Raw genomic sequence first — 25871 nt, 5'->3', positions numbered from 1 at the left:
TCCACGAGACAAACCTAACAATGAAAAACAATGTTAGTTAAAAATACTGTCTCTAAAGGCCTGTCAAAGCTTGTATTTAGCATATATTTTTGGGGGTTGTGGGGGTGATGCAGAATAGTCCTTAGGTTTTTCTATTGCTTAAATAACACTGTAAATCTCTTCCTACCCATGCCTTAAATTCCTCAGTATTTCTGGTCTTGCACAACAACATATCTGTGAGCTTATATGTCTTCTTAGAAATAACAGACTTACTTTGGAACATTAGCACTTATGAAATGTTCAACCACTTGTGATCACGCATTAGTGCATTTTCCAAGCTATTCTAGGCATATAGAGCAAATCAGAGAAAGTACTTACCTCTTGAAGGACGTAAGACAATGCACATCACCAATAAAGCAAGCACAGCAGAAGTGGCAACTCCAAATACGATTTTTAGCCATGTCTACATAAAATAAAGAAAGTTAGGCACATACACATTTCGTGCTAAATAGTAAAAATAGCAAGATTTTGTTTACACGTAAATCCTATTTCTCCTTCCCCACAAAGCTTTTGGTTGTCTTTCACTGATCTGGCTATAATTGCTGGAACTCTTCCAGCTCTGCAGGGACAAATGTTTCTATAGTATATTTAGAGCAATTTCCTAATCCCAACCCACTCCAGGAAGTAAATGCTTGTATACAAATCCTCACTTCTAAACAATAGAAAACTCTGATCACATTAAATCCAGCCAACCCTCACTCTTTAGCAGTACCTGAGGCTGCATATACTAACCTTCATTTTTCCAGATGTTTTTGAAAGTTAGCTAATTCTGACTTCAGAGCGTGGGTCACTGGATCTGTGAAAACCGTTGAAAATCAGCGAGTCTGCCTTCTTAGTTGGAAGCTGAAGCCAGGACAAGGCTTTTTTCCTTTCCACGGACTTTTGAATACCGTGCCAAATTTCAAAAGATTTTTATAAAATTAGAAACAGATTTTGGGGGCGTTTCTTGGCCCTCAAATGAACTGTGAATGGCTCAAGGGAGGTTTTATAGCCTTCTCATCCTTGTAAATTCTACACCAACATCTGCTTACGTTGACATACAGAGGTTTTTATTTATTTATTTTTTTTTACAAGTTAGGTTCATGTTTCATTTTCTTCTAGAAATCACTCCTGGATCGCTTTGGCAAGTCATGGGGTCTTGTATAACCTTCCTATTTGTAACCAAAAGATGAATTTAAAATAATGAAACTTTCAGGTATATACATTATACATATATCTAATTTTTAACAGAGGAAGAACACTGAAGTCACATAAGATTTTGTGAGAAATACACCATATAACTGCACTTTTTTTCTTGCTCTGGGAGATTATGAGGTATTGCAGACAGAAATGTTTTTCTTTCAGCACAATTTCTTTGTCCATATAGCACCATATGCACTTTCAGTAAATACAGAAGTTTAAAAATTCAACTGTCTAAACCCACGGCTGCTTTACTTTAAAGAAATAAAATGCCATCTGGTGAAATTTAGTATGGGTTAGGTGTGTATGCACAGGCTAGAAAGATGGAAAGATCAGCAAGAATAATTTACCAGTAGACCTTTGGAAGAATGGAAATGGCTTTGCAAGAGTGATATTTTTGCTTTCCTCTCAGAATATCTTCTGAGAGAGGAGAACATTTAGTAATTATAAAAACTTTAAAATAAATTAAAAAACCATCTGAAAAGAGAAGTAAGTCTTATGTACAATTTCATTTTGGCCAAATGACATAATTCCAAAGCAATTGGTCATCTTGACAGATTAATAAATTGGTTGACTGAATTAAAACACACACACACTCTCACACACACACACACACACACACACACCACAGTTTCTTGGAGTATTCTGGCTGTTTCAGTGCAATTCACTTGGCTGGATTCTGTGGCTCTACATAAACACAGTTGTTAAACTGCTGCGTCTTTAATTTTTCCACTAATAGTTTTCTTCTTTGGAAGTTTATAATTTTCACAACCTGATTAAAACAAATTTCATAGCGACCTTTCTTGGATTATACATGAAATGTTATGAGGAAATGTTACGGAAATCTTTTGCTGTTTGCTTTAGTCAACTGGTCTGGCTGTCATGGGATGCTTTCTCCAGCAAAGAGCAGGACAGTGGCTTGTGAACTTCCTTTCAGACATTCTCCAGACATCCCTCCCTGAATTCCAGCCTTATGAAAACTCTGTTGAGGAAAATGAGTCATTAAGCACTTACTGGCAGAGAAATATATCCATGGCAGCTTCTGGATGAGCACCCCTCCTTTATAGTTGGTGGGGCCACCTCTTTACAAACTGAAGTAATCTTTAAGAGTAATATCCAAGGCATGTTATATGCTTGTAGATATCTCCATGTGACTGTAAAATCCTCAAATCCAAGATGAAAGCCCCCAGCCAGGTCCCAAACGAACTGTAGTTCTGCGTGGGTTCTCTCAGATTGATTGCCTTGTTTGGAATATTTATATAGTGTGTTCTCAGAAGTTCTGTCCTAGCCTGCCAAAGCCCCAAAGTCCACAGGTACTTTTCAGTGGGTGCTTTCCAAGACTTTCTATTCTGGGGAAAAACTGTAATAAATGATTAGGGTATAACTAAAATGCATACTTATTAGCTTTAGCAATTAAAAATGCATTGCCACGTGACTGAGTACCACTTAGGATTCTACAGCTGAGTGGGGTTGTCCGCAAGAGACTCTTTGGACAGGCTCTGTGGAGAAGCTGGGGTACTTTAGGAGGACACATTTAAGCCAAAATTGTTAGTAAGGGGGCAAAATTATTAGAGTGAAAGATGTTTATTTAAATTTTGTTTGTTTTTTCCTTGGAAGGTTGGGTGAGTCAAACTGTAACTTCTGGAAAATTCTTACTGGTTTGAATTGTTTTAAGAAAAATGAGACTGACTATAGAAATAACAATGTCAAGAGTTTTTCTATCTGATTTCATGGTTTAGGGAGGTACTTTTTATAACAGAGTTATGCATGTCCATTGCTTTGGGATAATGTGTACGTTTCCTAATTTTCATCCAAACAAGGACTCCCATAAAATTTGGATATTTTAAAATATTATAACATCTTTACTGGCTTCTTTTGGAGTCAAAATGAAAATGCTTTTGCTAACTTTTCTTAAACATTAAAGAAACTGGTTCCTATTCTTATCTTATACAGTTAGTTAACATCTAGTCAACATTTTTGTTGGGAAAACAAACATAAATCAGACACAGCCTGTATCCTCAAGGAGCTTACAGTCTTGTACAAGTATGCCAGGTAATTTCTTACATATTTGTTTCTTTTTTGCTTCCTGAACTGCTAGCTGAGGATGAGCCTGAAGCTGGGTTTGTGTTTAGTAGAAAGAGTGTCCTCATTGGTTGGTGACTTCTGCATGGACCTGGGAGGAGGGCCAGGAAGGACACATACCACATGTGTATAATCCTTAATTCAAGTCTAAACTTTGTCAGGAAATGAAAACTTTTCTCAGAAAGCAGCTCTATTAAAAATGCCACAAAACCAGAAAGGATGGCTTTGGCATGTAAAAACTTAAGGCCAAGAATTAGGATAGTAAAGGCTTATCAGCTGAGCTCATTCAGAGAGGGACTCCATAAGGCTTACTTTGGAATGTGACTATGTTCTGGTAAGCCCCACTGAGTAAGGGGGCTATTAACATAAACGCTTAGGTTATTAGGAGAGCTTACTAGAACTATTTAGTAATAGTGAATGTATATCTGCAAAAAATGAGTTTGATATATGTTTTCCCAGAAACACAGTCAGCTATATATTTCTTGAGTATGAAGGTAAGACCATACTGAGAGCATAAATAAGGATATCTTTTTATTTTAGGGAGGGGACATAAAGAAAAAGGGATGCATTTATTAATCAAAAGCAATGACAAATTATTTAAGGACACGTTATAAGTAAGGGGTATGAGGGCATGAGTGAAGCCAATGTAAGCCTTGATTTTATACTCTTTAAAATATGAATTCTTTCCCTAAAACTTGCGCCTAAAACTTCCTAAAAGCATGCCCATTTGATTCCTCAGATTCAATAAACATTTCTTGTTCAGTTACATACAAAGTGCTTTAAATACATTATTTCATTTAATTCATACCAAAACTTAAATAACTTGCACAAGATTCTAACAGAATCCAGTATTACTATATTGCACTGCTTCTCTGTGATATTTCCTGAAGTTGATTTCGAAGTAATCAATATTTTTTTAAAATTTAATAGACATCTCACTGATTTTCTATTGGAAGACAGCTTCAGGGTATGATAGTAGAATCATTAGACCTAAAATATGTATGATCCCCACTTCCTCAGAGTATATTGTTACACATATCTCAAAAGAACACAATCTCACTCTGTAAAGACTGTATCCAAAATATTAATTTGGTAAGGATTTTGTTAGAATTGTGGTCCAATAATCAGAGAAATATTTACATAATGCCTGGGGTTAAAAGAGCTTCCTCCAGGCACTTATTTAAATTAAGGGATTCATCAAAATCCCCATCATAAAAGAGACTTTTGAGATCCAAACTAGGAAGAGTCCTGAGGTCTTCAAAATTCATAATGAGTGTCCCATAGTTATAGATCTGGAAGAAGAGGCATAATAGCATCAAGGAAAACTGATATAGTTTAAACTACATTTTGAATCTGATCTAATTTCTAAAACCACAATTGTTGCATAAGGAAGAATATAAAGCAACACTCCTCGTAGTTTGTAATTGGTACCCACTACCTTCATAAATCTCATAATTAGATGTCAGTGGTTCATCATCCTATCGTAATTAGGGCAAGTTCTCCTTGGAGGCCCAGAGTGTTAGCTACCAAAGTTGGATTAGAAAAGAGACAGAGCAGAGAAACAACACATTTCTTTTTTTTTTTTTTTTTTTTAATTTTGAGGGCTTTTAAATTTTTTTTTTAATTTCAGAATTTTATGGGGGTACATACATTTTGGTTACATAATTTGCTTTTGTACAGTTTGAGTGGAAGTTGTAAGTGTGCCCTTCTGTCACTTAGTGTGCATTGTACACATTAGGTATGAATTTACCCATCCCCTCCTTCCCCACCCACCTATTTGATTTCCCTTGAATTTTGCTTCCATGTGTGCACATAAGTGCTGATTGATTAGTTCTAATTTAGTATTGAGTACATGTGGTATACACTGTTGGTGGGACTGCAAACTGGTATAACCTCTACAGAAACTGGTATAGAGATACCTCAAAGAACTAAAAGTAGACCTACCATTTGATCCAGCAATCCTACTACTAGGTATTTACCCAAAGGAAAAAAAAGACATTTTATAAAAAAGACACTTGCACTTGAAACAATCCATTTCTTTGGGTGCTGAGGACACAAAAACTCAGAATCAGTGTTTTGATGTCATTTACAAATGTAAATATTACATCTCTTTAGAAGTGGTTAATCAACAGGAAGACCGATTAAATTGTTTAAATGGAATGCATAAGCACTTTATATACTTTAACACAAATTATTAAAGCAAATTTCTATTTCACTAGCATTTTTAGGTTAGAGCATTTTACTACTGCTAGTTAATCTTTTTTGAACACTTTTATTGAGCCTGACCTTTTTATAAGCACTTTGCATATATTATCTCCTTTCATTCTCCAAACATTAGTACTGTTATTATCTTCATTTTACAGATGAAAACATGGATGCACAGAAAATTTAAGTAACTTCCCCAAAGTCACACAACTTGCAGGTGGTGGAGATCGGGCATAAACCCAGATAGTCATACATTATAACACAATTTGATTGATTCATGTTTGTGTATCTGACAGGAGGGTATCTATGGATACAGTGATTGGGATGTACAATCTAGGCTGAAACTAGGAGAAAGTGAAGACAGAAGGAAAAAATAAATGGGCTAATAAACTGGATATCTTGATGGGTCCAAAAGTATGTGTCCTGGTAGTAACTGAATAATAGAGTGGGAAGTAAAGAAGTTTTTACCAGATAGCAACAGGCTTCAGTTTAAGATTTCGATTCAAGGTCAAGGCCTAGGGTATGGTTACCGAAGTGAGTGGCTGAGATAGAGGAGAGAAGTGAAGATCCCCAGAGATAGAGTTGGCAAAGCAGTGAGAGGCTAAGGTATTATTGTTTGGGATAGTCATCTGAGAATATAATTTACCCCAAATTATGGCAATAATTGGGGGCAGGGGGAAAATATTAATACCCTGAGTCACATTCTTTATAAAAGAGTTGGAGAGATCTATAATCCCAGTTATTCGGGAGGCTGAGGTGGGAAGATCTCTTGAGGCCAAGAGTTGGAGACCAGTCTGGGCAACATAGTGAGACCCTGTCTCTAAAAAATTGTAAAAATTAGCCAAGCATGGTGGCATGTACCAGCAGTCCTAGCTACTCAGGAGGCTGAGGCAGAAGGATCACTTGAGCCCAGGAGTTCAAGGTTACAGTGAACTATCATGGTGCCATTGCATTCCAGCCTGGGTGACAGAGCGAGACACTCTCTCTTAAAAACAATAAAAAAAATAAAAAAAAAAAAAGAGTTGAAGAGATTTCCAGTTCAAGGTGGCAACCTGAACACGTACATTGATCTCTTTGCCTTCTGAAACTCCATTAAACTGACTGTAAAGGAGGAAAAGGATACAGACATACAACAATGAAGAGAATGGAGGAAGTATCATCAGTGGATAAAGCAGTACAGAAATGGCAGCTGCCTGGGATACACTCAGAAAGGAGCAACCTTGTCTGGCAGAAGCACGAAACGGTTTCAGAGTAGAGATGGCATTTACCACTAAGGGTAGGAGAGAGAGATGGGGCTGAAAAAAGAGGACAAATTGGAAATCCATACATGGACTCTTTACCTCTGGGTGCAATATAATCTGTAGCTGGGCATTTATCTCAGATAAAAATTAGGAGATTTAATCTTAAGAGATATCAAGCTGATACTGGGGAGTATGCGAGTCAGTGCACCAGAGTCAACCCAACCCTGCAGCTTAATGGCTTCCTGACCTTTTATCCTTTTTTTTTTTTTTTTTTTTTTAATAATCTTACTTTGGCCAACAGCTACTGGATGACCTTTTATCCTTAAACCCAACAGCTGCATACCAGGGTCTCTCTACTCTTACCTCATTCTGTATCTGCTATAAAAAACAAGAATCTGTAGACAATAATAATAATTTTTTTAAAAAACTAAGAAGAATCAAGACTCTAAAACATGGAAGAAAAAATTTTAAAAACTGAGATAAATATATATTAAAAAAAAGACACTCAAGGGAAACAGATAAAGTGACCTTAGAGATAATTCTGAAAAGAGAAGACTTTTTTAAAAGCTTGAATTGACATTTTCAGTGAGATTCAACAAGATACTGTCAAAATTTAGACACCAGGTTATGAAAAAGTAACACTCAAAAAAACTTTTTGTGATGAGTAAGTTTATGGGTCAACTTGAATAGGTTAAGGGATGCCCAGATAGTGGGTAAAACATAATCTCGGGGCGTGTCTGTTATGGTGTTTCTGGAAGATTTAGCATTCACATCAATGGACTGAGAAAAGAATATCAGTCCTCACAAATGTGGGTAGGCATCATTAATCTGTTGAGGGTCTAAATAGATCAAAAGGCAAAGGAAGGATAAATTGTCTCTCTCTTCCTGAACTGGAACTTCTGTCCCGTCCTGCCCCAGGATCCTGGTTCTTGGACCTGATGCTTCCAGGATTTAAACCAGTGCCCTTCCCCCCTTTCAGTCTCCATAATTGCATAGAAAATGTAATAGAAAAGTTAAAAGACATAGCATATAAACACAGGAAGTTTGAGGAAGAAAGGTCAAAGAAAAGCTGAGGTTGTAAAAGGCTGTTGAGAATGAATGCAAGAGAATTTCTCAAAACCGAAACAGAAAATACATCTTCAGGGCCCACAAAATGCCCAGTACAAAATATGAGAAAATAGTCACACTTAGTCACATAATTGTGAAGTTCCAGAATATCAATTGTAAAGAGAAAATTCTATATTCTTCCTGAGAGAAAAACAAGTCCCCTGCAAAACAAGCAAGAATCAGACTAACAACAAACTTGCCATCACCCATTAGATGCGGTGAAACAACAGAACAGTGTTTTCAAAGTTCTGAAAAGAAACACTAATTACACTAGGATCTACCTAGCCAGATACTGTCAATATGAGGACAGAATTTAAGGGTATTTTCTGATAAGTGATAATTTAGAATGTTTATATTCCAAGCATTCTTTTGTAGGAGTTAAGGGTATATTTCATCAAAATGAGGAAGTACTAGAGTTCTCACTCAGAGAAAAGCAAATGAAGAAACAAGTTACTGGCAACATTGTGTGAGCTCCTATCCACTTCTGAAGTCAGATCTATTCTTTTGAATAAGTAATATTTTTTCTAAATCTGGGTTGTTTTTCAGACCATTTGTAACCAAGAGTCCCATTAGTCCCCATATGCTCAGAGGTTCTCGACAGAGTGTAAAAGTAGAATCTTAACACTCTCCACTGAGCGGCATGAGAATTGGCATCACTGAGATGTTTGTGAGTTTACTATCCTACCAGACTACTTAGCTGAAGAGCAATGCTTGAGCAGTCATAATAATTTAAACTGTTCATTGGTTTTAAAGTTTTACAATTCACTAAGGAGAAATCACAGAAGATATGTTTATAGTCAGGGAAATTATCAGTCTTGACAAGCATAAAAATAAATGTACACCTAACGAAAGTTGGGAAGTGAAAGGCAGTGAAGAGGGGTAGAAAGAGGGCAGGAAAGCTCATGCCCTCTTCTCCCAAAGCAGGAAGTTGAGACATCTCCCCTATGAAGAACAGAATAAGAATTGGAGGTACAAATAGCAGTCCCTGCCGTATCATCTCCAAATAATATTGAGAAGCCATTGTAGGAGGAGAATATGTACACTGGTAGAAATTCAGACACCATGTGATTTTTCATATAGCTTCAGAAGTTAAAAAACTGAGTCTACAAATTCATGTGATGGATATTAGGTCTACTCCTAAATAGTCTCATACTATGGGTGAAAATTTGTGTATGATGTTTTCTCCCTCTTTTGGAACATTTACTCCACAGTACAATAATAAAAAAAAAAATGGATAAGGGACAAAAGCAGGCAGTTCACCCAGGCAAACCTACACATTCACAAAATGTACAAATATAAACACAAAAATGCTTAATATTACCAAAAATAAAAAATGCAACATAAAATATTAAAATACAATAGTTTTATTTGTTGGATTAGCATAAATTAAAAAGACTAGAGATCCGCAGTGGCAGCAAGGCTGCAGAGAAACTGGTACTGTCATAATCAGCCGGTGGTAGAGGAAAGACTGAAAACTTTCTGCAGGGCAGTTTAGGAGTAAATCTCAAAGCTCTGCATACTCTTTGGCATAGCAATTCTAATTCTAGGAATGTCCTTTAAGGATAACATTGGATAAGTGTACAAAGATGCATTTACAAGAATATTTGTTGAAACTTGGATTGCAATATCCAGAAATGAAAGCTATTTGAGTCCATACAGAAAAAAAATTGGACAAATAAATTAGGTAACATATGAAAATGAATGATTTAGGTCTAAATTTGTTGACAGGGAAAATGTCTAAATCTATTGTGTAGTATGCATAATATGATCTCATTTTTGTGGAGGGGAGGAAGGAAATGTTTATGTAGGTGTATTCAGAGTAGAGACTCTGGAAACACATGCCTCACAGCCATGGGTATCAAGAGGGTACCAAGGTGGGGCTTGGTGGGCATGGTCTGCCCTGGAAACAGATAAGAAAAGGAGTGCATGGTCTAGAGCATGTTTACAAACAATAGTAAATCCCACTAAAAGTTGGTCTGTTCTCTATTATCACCATGCCCAGCAATTCTAAACAATTTTACTGATAAAATGCTCCTTCCTGCCGAGGCAGGCTGCTCCACTCCTACCACACCCCATCCTTGGTCTGTTATTCCATCAGAGGCTGAAAATCTGGTCTCCCAGTGAGAAAATAAATTACATCAGAGGGCCAGTTGATCAAGAAAATTATAGGAGAGCATCTTTCCTTGTGGAAGTGACAAATATTCCTGTGTGTTTTTTGTGCAAAGTGTACCAGGCCAAGTGTAGGACCTTCTGATCCCTGCCTGCTCTCCTTCCTGGCCTCCCTCCACTCCCTGTCCTCCAGTTTGGCCCCTGGTAACCAGTGTAAGCCTGGGGTCCTCTGTCCATACACCTGCTGGCCTAGGCCACAGATACAAAGCCTTTTTCCTTCATGAACTTGCATGTTTTTTCTTGAGTCTTATTCTCATTGCAAGTTTGAATTTTAAAAGAGAATGGCTAAAAATGCCATGTTTTAGCCTAAAATAATGAATATCTTAACAGTGGTGAATTCAGGCAGCATGGCTGACTGATAGGAAGATTACATAACGTTTCAGGAAGTGGATTTTAAGTCAGTTAAGGGACTGGGAAAGGAGGAGACAGGACTTTTTGTAGCACATCTTACATCACATCATTTAGGTATCCACCTGCTGTTACCATGAGTAAGGCCAGGCCTCTCAGGTTCTCAAGAGGTAAATCATACCCTAGCATGAAAAAAAAAATCAACTGGCTCTGACCTGAGGTCTCTATAATCTTAAGCTACACATAATTTTTCTTATGTGTCTGGCAGAAAGCATCAGGAAAAATAATGAGAATGACAGGAACATAAGACTGATGAATGAGAAAATAATAAAGACATTATCAAAATGGGCTTACGTCCTTGCTCAAATGTTGCCTTCTTAGTGTGGCCTGATTACCCATTTAAAATCAACTCCCCTCGGCTTCTAGTTTTTCTCATCTTTTTTTTTTTTCCCCCATGGAACTTACCACTTTCCAGCCAGGCGCAGTGCCTCACACCTGTAATCCTAGCATTCTGGGAGGCCGAGGTGGGAGGATTGCTTGACCTCAGGAGTTTGAAAGCAGCCTGAGCAAGAGCAAGACCCGCCATCTTTAATTGAAAAAATTAGCTGGGTGTGGTGGCACCTGTAGTCCCAACTACTCTGGAGGCTGAGGCAGGAGGATTGCTTGAGCCCAGGAGTTTGAAGTTGCTGTGAGCTACGCTGACACCACAGCACTCTAACCCCAGGCAACAAAGCGAAACTCTGTCAAAAAAAAAAAAAAAAAAACCCACCTGAACTCTTGAAAAATATTTTTTTATTAAAAAAAAAAAAGAACTTACTACTTTGCAACATCCTATAATGTTTATTTATTTATTTATTATTTTTATTACTTATTGCCTCTTTTCCCACATGAAGCTCCTTTAAGGCAGCTTCACTTCATATATCCCAAGAGCTTAGGAACAAGGCTCTGCATAAAGCAGGTATTTAGTAAATGTTGAGGCCTGAACGAATGAATGAATGAAAGAGGATATACAGGATGTGGAGCTCTTCTGCTACCCTCTTTGGGCCCAAACTAGAGAATACGAAAGGGAACACTTCCAGGTGTGGCCATGAAAGGGTCAAACTCTTTTTTTGTTAAACAATCAGATGTTAACCATTATTATCTAGAAACAGTCATTCAATCTTACACTCTGCTTCAGGGTGCCTTTCAACAGGAATCGCAGTTTGGTTGGTTTTTTAATTATAACATGGAGAATTAGTAATAGGAGACTTTACTGCACTATTCAGTTATTTTTTTCCTGAGAACTGAGGATGGATTACCAGCTATTTATGAGAAGTATCTGTTTTATGGATTAGTAAAGTGAGAACTAGTTGAATTCCATGTCTACTCCCTTTCAGCATTTTAATGAGTGAAACGTGAACAAATACGTAATCTAATCAATATCGTGCTCCACTCGGATAATTTGTCTAGCAATTAGTAGTTTTTACAAAAATATATAACAGTATCAGAATGTGAGAATTAGAATAAGACAATTATTTGATTAAATTCTAGAAATGCTAAACATCTAGAAAAAGGTTTGTGGGGTTCACGTGCCAAAAATGTATGACTTTTATCGACAAGCGATTTCCCATGCTCTTGGTGGACGACTTGGCCTAACATCGATTTTAGTGGCAATGCTGAGCGATGTATGGGGGGCCCTGTGCTCTGAAAAGCCTGTGGGGCCATCTGGACCATCAGGCTGCAGAGGGATTGGGCATCTCCTCCAGTTGGCACAAACTGTGATGCAACAAGTCCTCCCTTTCATGCTGCCTCCTCCTCCGGACGCAGACGGATGGAAGCTGCAGGGGGAGGGAGTCGTGAGGAAAGAGGGAGGAAGCAGTAGGCAGGAGAAAGGAAAAGCAGGAGAAGGTGGACGCTGGAACCACACAATCTGCTCAGGCATTAACTTTTTGTCCTATTATGTGACTGCCTCTACTGCTGGCAGGTCTTTGTGTGGCACCAAGTTTTAAGACAAAGCGGATCTTAATCTCCCCACTCTCCATCTTTTGAAGGTTGAAAGGGCTGAGACCGATCTGAAGCTTGCAGGTGCTGAGTAGTGAAGAGAGTGTTCCGGGAAGGCAGAGACGCACAGACACCAGCACGGGGATATAAATATGAAGGCTAGAAAGGTCCAACCTCCCTGAGGAAGAAGGAAGAAACAAGCAGCAGAAGGCAATGACTGCAGTAGAGCGATGAAGCTTACCATGTTAACTTGCAGAACTGCTCAACATCTCCGCCCACACGGACAGGCCCTGGAGAGCCAGAAAAGGTTAAGGAAAGTAAAGTTGGTGTCAATAAACGTATGGGCTGCAATATCGAGCTGTTGATATCGATAAGTTTCTCATGCTTCACCACAATGCTGTTGCTGAATCTCAGCTGTGCCTATACCCTTTACTCAGTGGTCACTTTGGCCTTTGGAAAAGATACAATATAGGAAAAGAAAGATAGTTGGAGTTGAACAGACGTGAAAAGAGGAGGATTAGAGAGGGCTCTGGCCTTGCTCACATGTGGGGAGGTGTAATTATAAGGCACAAAAATGAATCAAAGCCTGGTTCTGCTTTTCCCCTCTCACCTTGAACACTGTTTCTGATCTTGCTTTGGTAAAAGAGAGACTACTTTATATTCCCTCTTAATCTGAGCTCCCGGGACACAGACTCTGAGTGGAGAGATGAAAGCAGAGTTGGTTTATTTATTGTTTGGGTGGGGGCAGTCGCTCTCAGGAGACTTACCTGTAGGGAAGCGAAGAAGGCAAGATGGGGCAGAGGGACACGCTGAACTGCAGGACACTCGCAAAGGAGGCCTCAGCCAAGAGGCCTCAGGAGCTAGAATGTCCCTTTAGAGATGTCCCAAATGGAGTAAAGGGGACCACCCCCAGGAGGGCATAGCCTGAGGGGAGGCAGTTCCCACAGCCTAGGACAATACCCACCAAGAGCCAGTGAGACACAGCAGCCATATTCACACGCCCAGGGGGATGGGCGCCTTGGCCCTGGACAGAGAACCTGTCAGTCCATCCCTGCTGCTATAAGAAAATACATGAGACAGGGTAAATTATAAACAACAAAAATTTATTTCCCATAGTTCTGGAGGCTGGGAAGTCCCCAGGATCAAGGCTCTGGCATTCACTGTCAGGTGACAGCCTTCTCATCTTTACGTGGCAGAAGGCAGCAGGGCAAAGGGGCCTGAGCTCACTCCCTTAAGCCCTTGTATAAGGGTGCTAATGACCTCCTACATGCCCTTCTTAATAGTATCACACTGGGTCTTAGGTTTCAACATATGAATATTTGGGGGACACATATTAATACATTCAAACCACAGCAGAACCACAATGTCCATTATGTAGTCTCACAATTAATTATTTTATCAGATATAAAAATGTGTGCAACCAGAAAGATAAGAAGACATAAAAGAATTAAGAGAAAAATAAGAGAATTCAAAGTTAGGTAATAACCCCAAGAAGAAAATTGGGACTTCATGTTTCAGCTGAATTCTGTCTGTCTTTCTTTAAAAATACCCAGAACTATACTATCCAGTATAGTGGGCACGAGCCACATGTGTCTATTGAGCACTTGAAATGTGGCCTGTCCAAATTGAGATGTGCTAAAAATATAAAATACACACCAATTTTTGAAGACTTAGTAGGAAAAAATACGAAATATCTTAAGGATAATTTTTACATTGATAACATGTCTCTATATAATATTTTGACTATATTGAGTTAAATAGGTTATTAAATTTAATTTTACCTATTTCTTTTAACTTCTTAAAGTGTGGCTATTAGAAAATTTTAAATTAGCTATGTGTATCCCACTGTAGTTTTACTGGATAAAGCTGGTCTACAATAATCTTAAAGTCTAATAAAGATGTCATTATCTCAGGCCACAGCCTAAAGCAGAGCAGCACTAGAAAAGGCCACAGAATGGGGACTGCAGAAACCCTCTCTCTCCTCCTCATTCTCAGAAACTCATTTCCCTGGCCTTTCTAGATTGGTAACCCAAAAGCTCTTCACTTAGCTCTTGAGAGACTGACCATGTTAGTCAGCTTAGGCTGCCCTGACAAATACCATGGACTAGGTGGCATAAGCAACAGAAATTTATTTTCTCCCTACAGTTCTGGAGGCTGGAAGTCTGAGATCAGGGTACCAGCATGATTAGGTTCTGGTGAGGGCTCTCTTCTGGGCTTGCAGAAGGCCACCTTCCACTATGTCCTCATGGAGCAGAGGGGATGAAGGGGGAGCTTTCTGGTGTCTCCTTTTACAAAGGCACTAATCCCGTCATAAGGGTCCCACCCTCATGACCTCATCTAAATCTAATTACCTCCCAAAGGCCCTATCTCCAAATACTATCACAGTGGGGATTAGGACTTCAATATATGAATTGGGGGTGGGCGGTGAAATTTAGTCCACAGCGGAGAACATGATAGCATCAGGGTCATATGACTAGTTTACCCTCATTGGTAGAATGAAAATAGATATAGGAAATACTCAAGATTCATTGTGTCACCCTTCTAGGAAACCACAGTCCCTGGGAAGTACCAGGATTTGTTTTATTCACAATCAAAAGAGATTCTGACTCACTATAAACCTTTTCTTCAGGACAAGAGAATTATATCTGCCATTGCTCAGTGTGGATAGACAAGGAACCAGTTGAAGGCCCGTGAGCAAGTTGTTGGGTATAAGAAAATAATCATTCCATAGGCCAGGAGTATGATAACATATGGTACTAGATGGTGACCAAACAGAACTATGAGTCATATTTAGAGCAAAAATAAGGTCATGCAGAGAAATTACTTGTATTTATTTCTATTACCAACTGTGCTATACTTTTGTGTTTATTTATGGTCATCCATTTCGTGCTAGCCATATTTTCCTCAGCTCATGATTTTATTTTAACATCATTCAGAACTACTCATTCCTCCCAGTCCCATTCCCACTGCCAATGACCAAGTCCAGATTTTCATTAACCTCAGCCAGAATGACTGCAACCAACTTTTTCCTTGATCTTTTTCCTTCCAATTTTTTCCTCTTCCATCTTTGATTTAGCCTATTAACTCCATGTAGGTCATCCTTTCTAAAACATGTCATTTCCCTGCTCAAGAAACTAGAATGACTTCATATTGGGTACTAATCAAGCCCAGACACAGGATGGCATTCCAATAAACATGCAAAATATGTTAGTCTTTCTTCTCCCTTCTTCCTCATTACCTCCATTTGGAATACACTTTTTTATTCTTTTCTATCTTTAAATTATTTTAAATAAATATGGATTGAACACCTAATATATGTAAGACATTATCTCAATTCCTTATTCATTCTAATTTTCTGAAATAAGCTAGAGCTTTTCTCAAATAATCTAGAGCTTTTTAAAAATTGATCCCTGAATTTTCTGAGCTCTATAATATCTATAATTTGTATATCATGCTATTGTTGCATGCTTGTTTTTTCCTCATAATTTTATACCCATAATCATTAAACTTTCAACCAATTTGCTAGATCCCCAAGGTCAGAGATTACGTCTCATACCTCAAATCAGAAAAGAAAATTAATATTTATTGAATGATTTCCCTGCACCAGTCGCTGTAAAAATATGTTTAACATTTGCTATTCAGAATTCTCTGTATCCATTTTTCCTTGTGTGTGCACTCTTCTTTCATTGTTTCCATATTGCCCTGCCAGAGAGCCCTCTCTGCTAATGCCAAATAACACCGACCCAAGTAAGTAAGTAGCAGATTTACTAGTGCTTTGGGGCAATGACGGTGGAATTTCCACTAGTCATCTCTTTTAGTTGGGCTGTATCCTCCTGCTTTGTTCCAGGGACTCCCTCTTTCTTCTCCCCTCCCCTCTGGCTCCTTCTAACTATCGTGTTTTATGCAAAACAGTTTAGCTATTTCTTTGATTCATTTCCAGTAGAGTCATAGGAAAACCTCATCTTAAAAAATAAACACACCCATTAGGAAGTTTCGAAAACAAAGCAGCTCTCTCTCTCTCTCTCTCTCTGTGTGTGTGCGTGTGTATGTGTATGTGTGTGTGTTTCTACAACAAATACAGTTTTCTGCAAGTCATAAAGTAATGTTTTTCTCTGCTATAGACACATCTTCTCATTTAATCCTCTCAACAGTCCATTTCACAGAAGCTAGCAATACACATTTATTGAATGTTTACTATGTACCATGCACTATCCATAATAGCTCATTTAACCTGTACTATATAAACACAAGAGGGAGATATTATTATTATTCACAGTTTACAGATTAGTAAAGATAAGCAATTTGTCTAAGAGAATAAACAAAAGAGACAGAATAAAACCTAGGCAGTCTGATTCCAGGGCCCAAACGCCTGATGTTGCTGTACTGCCCCACAGAGAAGGAAACAGACTTAAGAGGTTGAATGATTTTCTGTGGTCACAAAGATGGTCACTAATGTGACTGAAATCCTTGCTCTGTCCACCAGAACATCATGTTCCATTCTCTGCTTTGTTTGGACGAGCATTCTTCTCATTCCCTTGATGTCCTCACTTGGCTTCCTTAACAAGCACTGAATGTAACTTAATTGTGTATATTAAATTCACTGAGATACAAAGGATAGATCCATCCTTTTATCAAACTCATCCTCAATTTCCCCTTTTCCTTGATTCCCCCATATCCAGTCTATCAACAAATGTGCCACCAGCATGTCCCTTTCCAGTTCATTCCATTTCCATCACCCTAATCCATACCAACATACTTGCCTGGTGCCCTCTAACTGCTCTCTCTGCTTCTATTTTGTCCCTTCCAACCTATTCATCAGAGTAGCTGGAGAGTAAATCAATTCTTGTCATCCCCTGATGAGAATCACCAATGGCTTCTGATTACCCTCAGACTGAAATCCAACTCCAGACAGTGTATAACCCGGCCCCGCCCTCCTTTCCAACCTCACTTTAGGTCATTCTCCTAACTCATCACACTTCAACCACACTGGCCTTTTCTCAGTTCCTTGAGTAGACGAAGCTTCCTCATTTGGGACTCAGCCAATGTTGTTGTTTTTGTCTGGGAAGGCTTTTCCCTCCAGTCTTTAAGGTGGTCATCTTCTTATTTTTGAGGTCACCTCGAAATGTCACTTCTATTAAGAATTCTTCCTTAACCCTTTTATTATCTATTATGCCATGTGTGTTTCCTGTGTTATCTATTGAGGAATAAATAAATGTTGAGTAGATCCACTGGAGAATGAGTATATGAAATAGATGAATGTTGAAGAGATGAATAGATGAAATGATAGATCCATTAGAGACACAAAGTAAACATACCTAAAACAACCAAAAAATAATTCTAAGGTAATATGTAAAAAATTTTTGCCAGTGTGTACACATTAAAAACATGATGTGTGTGGGAAGCCAAAAAAAAAGAAAAAAAAAAAAAAGAAGAAGAAGAGAAGATTAACATAGGGGTTTAATCAGAGAAGACTTCTTGGAGGTGGTGAGACTTTACTGTGAAATACTGCATGATTTTGGATTGGCAGAAATTATGCATAGAATGAAATGGTAAAAAAGCTAACTTGATAGAGACAGAGAGGTTATGTTGAAGAGTAATAATAATAACAATATGGAGTCAGTTTGTGATGGACACATGAAGTGACGTGTTCATATAGCAATTGTAAATTCATGGTAGTGATTGATATTTTTTAAAAAGTATAGTAGAAATTACACATAGTATAATTTTGCTGTTGTTACTCAAAACTTTTTTGAATGTTTCTTGTAAAATGGCTTAGAGAGTGCAATACACATTTTTTTCTTGGAATAGTCTAACAGATATTTGCTCTTTTGGATTTGAAAATAGGCCAATGTCATCTAGAGCCAAACCCAGTGGATGAAATAGTGATAAGCTGTTATTAATATCTAGGGTCACTCTAGTGATATCGTTATCTCTATCTGTCTAGCTTTCCATTTATCTATCATCCATCTATCAATCAATCTGTTATTTATCTGCCTATCTCTATATTCTATATATCGATCCTAGTATTCTCTGAAAGTCTTACAATTGAAGAGATTCCAAGACTTTTTAGGGAAATACAGTATAAGTGGAATTAGAATATAGCCTCCCAAAAGGAGAAAACAATTTCATTTACAAACATTGGTTCTGGTGGTTTCTTTGAAAAAAAAAAATTCTTTCTGCTTTTTTGTAGGCTACAATTTTTTACTTAGGCCATATTTATTGCATGTAAATATGCAGATTTTATGAAAGAAAAATGCCATATTTTTAAGAATTGGCTATTTTGGCCAAGTTACCCCTCCCCTAGGCAGCAGTCGCCAACATTTTTGGCACCAGGGACCAGTTTCATGGAAGACAATTTCTCCATGGATGGGGACAGGGGGAGAGGGAGGGAGTAGGGGAAAGCGGGGGTAGACAGAGCTCAGGCGGTGATGCAAAGCCTTGTTTTCCTAACAGGCCACTGACTGGTATCAGCCTGTGGGTTGGGGACTGCAGCTCTAGGGGATTTCTGTGCTCAGAACCAGAACACAGTGATTCTTTATAACAGAATAGAGTCTTGTTTGCTTTGGGATTCTATGTAAAAATCAAGAATCTTTAAATAAATAATTTGTGTACAACATTAATGATAGTACCTAGCACATATGGTATGTTCAATAAAATGTTCCCTTTCCATTAATCATGTTTTGAGAGTTCAATGTTCTCTATAGCTTTATTTAAGTTTATCAGTGGTGATGCGGATGTTTAGAACACAGGAGCAGTGGAAGTGGTAGGCCTACGTATAGAAGTTCAGTAGCAACATGGTCTTTCCTATGATAGGAATTTTTGATTCAGTTACTGTTATTACAAAACTGGTCATTTGGACTGAAAAAAAATGAAAGCATCTACTTAAAAAACACATTCTGTCCTGTTTCTAAATTATTTGGTTAGAGAATTGGTCAGATGTGTTTGAGTCATTTTGTTTGTGAAATATGCCCATAAATAAGATAATTGGATATTTGAAAATTATAACTTTGTATGAACTAATTTTCATATTTCTTTAGTTACTCTTGTATCAGATTGAGTCCAGTCTGGAGGGAGAAACACAGTAATCTGAACAGGTTAAGTTTAATATAAATAATTATTAACTATAACAGTACTGAAGTAACAGATGACTAGCTAATAAGGAGTAAAAAGAACTCTAAAGAATATAGAAACAGCAGGTCTGTGAAGCTGCCACTACCCCCGGGGCCGAAAGAGAGCAAGCAAGGCTGAGACCCAGACTTTATTGGAGAAGGTGATTGTGGGTGGGGGTCACTGAACAGTGGAAAAGTTGTTTGGTGCCACTGGAACTTGCTGGAAACGTGCCCTTTAGGGTGCCAGGAAAAGCTCTTCACAAGAGGTGTCTCACTTGAGAACCTCTACATAAAACTGCCTGAGGAGGGGCCAGCAAAGTTATCGGCCACCGAATACTGCTGGCTTCAGTGCACTATAAGAACTTGTTTCTGGAGAAAGCCACACAGACTGCAGGAACCAGCTGCTAGAGAAGCCACCCACACTGCAGAAGCTGGCTAAGCAATCACACAAGAACCAAGAAGCAAAACCATTTCTTCCTGCAATGTCTCTCCAACACCTGCTACTTGCAAAGCTTAAAGTCATGCCAGGGGGCAAAGTGAAAATATTTCAAGGGCCCAGATGCATTTTTAGAGAGCAAACAAAAAGGTTGAAGTTGGAGATAAGACAATAAATTGATAACTGGCATTGTTGTTTTCTGATATTCTAGGGATTAAAAATATTAATATGAATATTCACAGAAGTTCCCTCCTCCTCCAATTCCCACTTCTAAGGTAGAAAATGATTGGTGGTTCAGGCATCCATCAAGCCTGGGATAATGAACAGAGAGAGGCAAAAAAAATAAACGTCGTAAAACCGTGTCGATTTACGTTGCAAAAGGAAGTGACTCAGAGAAGGGGTCAGGGAGACAAAGAGCAATACAGGACGATTTTAGGGAGGTAATTTTGAGGAGTTATGAGTAAGAGAGGTGGTATCTCACTATACTGAATGGTTTCTTGGGAACCACAGAGTTAAAAGAGTTTAAAATAGTTCTATAATATGTAATTTCCCTTTGTAATTTTTTTCTTTTACATGCCAGAAATAAATATTTAAACTAGTTTTTAATTAATTTAGATGTTGATTCTCTTCTGAACACAACCCCATGCTGACAGAGGCCACAAAGCGGACCACCTTCATTGGGTTACACTGGCCATAACACTTTAAAGCTTTTCGGCTATACGAATCTTATAGAACTTAATCTAATATCTTGTGCTTAAATATTTATTAAATCATTGGCTCCACATTTATTATTTCCATTTCAGCCAGGTCTAATAATGCTGCATGCCAATCTTCTTACCAGTTTCCGAGTAGTCATTTTGCATTCAGCAAAGCAGGTTTAAAAATCTTTACTACTTTCCTTATGTCCCCATACCCATCCACAAATCTAAAGCCCACCTCTTAGCAGATAGCCTAGTGCTTGATGCCAGGAGAATTTATTTACACTAATATCATTCATTCATCTTTATTTCTCTCCTGCTTCAGAAGTAGCAGCAGCAGCAGCAGCTACCCTTCTGTTGAACCTTTATCTATTTCTGTGTTCTTGGTTTCATCCTCTTCTGTGTCCCCAGGCATCTTGCCCCAACACTTGTACCTTCCTCTCTCCCTTTTGTATCTTGAATCTCTCCTAGTTTCTTTTTTTTTAAATTTCAGAATATATTGGTGGTACAAATGTTTTGGTTACATGAATTGCTTTTGTACCGTTCGAGTCAGTTATAAGTGTGCACATCCCCCAGATGGTGTGCATTGTACCCGTTAGCTGTGAATTTACCCTTCCCTTCTCCTCCCTCCCAGCTGCTTGATTTCCAGTGAATGTTATCTCCATATGTCTCCTTGTTTCTTGACTTATTTCTAGGCCTGTGAACAGACTTGAAACTTTAGGTCCCCTTGCAAAATTTTCTCCCCATCTCTCTCCCCTTTTTTGCAACGCCCCTTCAAAGGTCATCTATGCTTATTAAATCCATTTCCTCACCTCTCTGTTCACTCTTTGTTGAAGAATATCTACTAGGCTAGCTTAGGAGATCACTTTTCCCTAGCCCAATTACACAGTTAATTGAGTTTAGCACTCATTATAAGGCACGTTAAAAAGATTTTTTAAAGTATCATTGGGTACTAACCATTGGATGTTGTGAAAAAAGGTGTACAAAGAATCCACTACCCATTGCTACATCTGCCACCCTGGATCTAGAGAAAACTATGGGCATTCTTTTTCTCAGGGTGGTTATGAAGCAATGATCTTGCCTGGGCCAGAGGACGACTCCAAGGGGCCTGTTTCTGAGCCTTTTGTCTAGGAGAATGTTGGGAAAATAGGGAGTGTCTCAGAGCATCTTTTTAACAGGATGAATGTGATCAGGGCACAGGCATCTCACAGTTTTTCCTTCCCCCCCAGCTTCATTCAGAGAATCCTGATTCTCCCATGACTGTTACATCAGAAGTCACCATCCTCTTTTATCAGTTATTTCCTCCTCAACCATTTACAGAGCATTGAATCTTATTAATAGTAGTTTAGCTACTATATAATTACTTGGTAACTAAATTTTAGTAATGTCTTTTATCTATACATTGCTGACATTGACAAAGTTATTTCAAATTATACACTTTAAAAAACCAAAAAAAAATTTTTTATTTTGCAGGTAATCAGAATGACTTTTGCTTTTCCAAATGGAGGTTATCATAACAATATTTGATAGTGAAATTGTTTTTTATGAACTGTCATGTGTTTTCCTTTTTTCTTATCTCCATAATATCCATCCTTGACCCTACAGCCCCCAAGGTGTGATAACCCCCCAAAAGACTTTGAAAAATCTTCTAGACATTCCAAAATCCAATGTGATCTTTCTTCCTTCCCTGTTGAAAGGAATCTCTCCATTTCCTCTCCTAGGGCTTTAAAAACAGTGGTTGTCAATATATTATTGATACTTCAGCATATGGCTAATTTCTGGCTAACGGAAAGCCATGTGAGCAAGATCCTCTCTGTGACTACTAGTTCCTTACAAATAGTAGGAACTTAAAATATTTGATGAATGAATAAAACAAATTGGTCATTATTTAGATGTATTGCCCTCAGTAAAATTTACTTTCTTTCTTCCCTTCTTATTTCTTTGTCTAGATGTTTTAGTTTGGGTGTATTTGTATACTTTTGCTTCTATTTGACTTTGTTTCTATTTATTCCCATTCTACCTTCATTTCCTCTGCTTCCTCTCTTGCATGGAACATAACATTTTACACGGAAGGCAACCTCTCTGATGTTTACTATAGTTATTTGTTTTGCATTTTATCTCAAAATGAACAATTGATAAAAATAAAACACTGAGCTAAATATTTATTACAAAATTTAGGGACTCTTAACTGATTTTTCCCTATGAGGTTAGTGGCTCTCAATAGAAAAAAACTAGTTAGTGGAATTAAACACACACAAAATTAATGTTTTAGAGAAAGATTTGGCATTCACTTGTCAAATGAGATAAATCCTGTGAACGTTATATTAAGTTGTAATTTTAAACTCAACAGGTTATTGAGCATGAATTGTGCAAAGTAAAGTCATGAAAATACAAACCAAGATCAAATGCTAAGGAAGAGGGTAAATTTAGTGTGTATAAACCTTTATGCGGCACTGAATTGATACTAATTTCCGGTTGGCAAACAAGTCCATGATAATTCTAAATTGGTTGTTTTGGTTGTTTTAGTATTATACAAGTCCTCACAGCTTGATGAATTATGAGATCAAAACAGCCTGTCCAGAGGTTCAAAATGAAAGCACTAACCATGCAGCAGTCCGTTGACCCATGTGCATACAATAAGTCATGTAACTAACTGCACAACTGACGGCAGAAGACAGGGTTCGAAAGAGACATTTAAGTTGAAAAAATGTTAATCTTTGGTTCATTATTATTTATATATGTAACTGAATTAATCACTTAAAATTTTCTTCTTAAGTGTCAAAATAATGTCCATTTTGAAATTAGTATATAAAAAATTAATATACTTCATCAAATATATTCAATTTAAGTAGTGGCCAAATGTACTCTAACAACTGCGTGGTTAAATATTACTTTCTAAAAGCAGTTGTCTTTTTCCCATAGCATGTCCTAGGATCTGGACTTTAACTTGGAGTTTAAAATTTAAACTTATATATGGGGTTCACCACTGTCCACATTTCTTCTTCAAATGAGATGCTTATGGAATGATTAATTTCATATAAAAAGGAACTTGGCAATACTCTGTGTGAAAAATTTCTAAAAATTATTAAGAGTATCTGCAAGGCTTTCTATTATGGTTTTCATATTTTATAACCTATAACTGGAGAAAAAGTTTAGGGGGTTAGAAACAAATAAAAGACAACCATTATTTTTTTTTATTTTTTTTTTTTTTTGAGACAGAGTCTCACTCTGTTGCCCAGGCTAGAGTGAGTGCCGTGGCGTCAGCCTAGCTCACAGCAACCTCAAACTCCTGGGCTCAAGCGATCCTCCTGTCTCAGCCTCCCGAGTAGCTGGGACTACAGGCATGCACCACCATGCCCGGCTAATTTTTTCTATATATATATTTTAGCTGTCCATATAATTTCTTTCTATTTTTAGTAGAGATGGGGTCTCGCTCTTGCTCAGGCTGGTCTCGAACTCCTGAGCTCAAAGGATCCGCCCACCTCGGCCTCCCAGAGTGCTAGGATTACAGGCGTGAGCCACCGCGCCCGGCCAACCATTATTTTTGCAGGACAAAAATTACCATTGACATGCTACAACCCAATTTTTCATTCTCTTTCTGTCACGCAGTTGACGACTGGGTCAGTACAACAGCATTTTCATGAACACAGGATGAAGATGAACACAGGATCTTATTAAAATTGTATCTTTATAATAGACTTTGTTAAGTACTATAGCGACTTAATGAATAAGTATTTATATTTATGATGTTCGTACCTATCTTTTTGTTATGCCCATGGAAGATCTGGACATTAAATTCTTCCCCTAGCTATACCGAATAGTATATTCATAGCAATCATATTTCATTATAGATGCTACTTACTTCTTGGGATAAGTCCTTTAGGCCAACCATTGGTGGAGGAGGGAGAACTTCAATCTTGCATATATTCTACTTAAACCTTAAATATAGATCTAAAATTCACCATTATTATGCTATACTTACAGCTGTGGCTGCTACAACTGCTGCTGCTCTTCTGGCAACTCCTGCTACTATATTCTATACATTAACCCCTACAATGTGCCAACTGCTAGGTATGTTCCGTACAACATCCAAGTTTTTATGATGGTCCCTCAAGGTTGGCATTAATTCCCTATGATCTTAGAGAGATTAAGTGGCCTGCCCAAGTTACAAAACTAGTAAGGATCCAAACCCAAGTATGTCTCATTCCATGTTATCCCTATAAAAACAAAGATATAAAGTAATACATCTATTAATAGTAAGTCTAATTAAATAGAACTGCGCAAACTGAAGAATGCAGAAAAAGTTTACAGTCATTTCAAATTAACTTCATAACTCTTAGCAGGAAATAAAATAATTTTTTTGTTTTTAGTTTATTGTTATGACTCATATAATTGTTAACAAGATTGTGTAAGTGAGCATTTTATTAGACTCAGGGTGAATGAACAATAGTTTTCTTACACGTTTTTTCCATTCCAGTTTTGAAATGTGAACTGCATTAAATTCAGGAAAGTGACGTTTGGATTTTGTCATGAATGACTGTACAGGATATCTGCTGAAGAGCTGGCAAAGGATGACTTCTAACCATGTGCAAAGGCACACATTTGAGAAAGGACCAGAGTGACCAGAAAAGACTGTATGTAGCAAGAGCATTTGGTAGAATATGTCAATAATACCCCAATAAGCAATTTACTTTGGACTTGGACAACACTAATATTTTATTCCTCTCCATTATTCTTCCCCATCAGCACTTATGTGTGTTTGAGTCAAGTCTCTTACTTCTTTTCTTTTCTTTTTTTAGAGAAGGGTCTCACTCTGTTGCCCAGGCTGGAATGCAGTGGTGCTATCATAGCTCACCACAGCCTCTAACTCCTGGGCTCAAGGGATCCTCCTGCCTCAGCCTCCCAAAGTACTCAAATTACTGGCATGAGCCACCTCCCTTGGCAAGTCTTTTACATCTTAAAATCAACAATGGCAAAGAGAAACACCAATCCTCCTTGGCTTTATGTTCAACTGAATTGAAAACAACACCAAAAACTTTGATTTCTCTAAGCATAACACTGTGCTGTAGGGACTATTCAATTGCAGAGAGGAAATTATTCACCTTATAGCATGTTTCACTTTCTACTGTTACTTGTGACATGTACTAATCATCCATTGGGAAACCATTTCTCCTCCCATGGTTGTGTTGCCTCAGTCAGTCAGTGCCTTATGTTTAAGACATTTGCACATACTCTAAATTACTTATTTAATTTCATGTCGTCTGAAATGATCTCAGCC

The 25871-nt window shown here is 37.9% G+C and overlaps 1 protein-coding gene across 2 annotated transcripts in view; it reads right to left on the bottom strand.

Moving 5' to 3' along the window:
• Positions 1-895, bottom strand: part of FAP (fibroblast activation protein alpha) — a 68554-nt gene extending 67659 nt beyond the window's left edge. For both annotated transcript variants that reach the window (XM_069472021.1, XM_069472026.1), the window contains exons 1-2: positions 772-895; positions 358-442 (exon numbers count right to left, since the gene is read on the bottom strand). In XM_069472021.1, the coding sequence (XP_069328122.1) occupies positions 358-442; positions 772-777 (91 nt within the window). In that variant the 5' untranslated portion in view covers positions 778-895. The remainder of the gene's footprint in view (positions 1-357; positions 443-771) is intronic.
• Positions 896-25871: the final 24976 nt, after the last annotated feature.

This window comes from Eulemur rufifrons, chromosome 1 (genome assembly GCF_041146395.1).
Source record: "Eulemur rufifrons isolate Redbay chromosome 1, OSU_ERuf_1, whole genome shotgun sequence".
Lineage (NCBI taxonomy): Eukaryota > Metazoa > Chordata > Mammalia > Primates > Lemuridae > Eulemur > Eulemur rufifrons.
The sequence above is the reverse complement of the archived record's forward strand: the minus strand, read 5'-3'. Positions and strand labels throughout refer to the sequence as shown.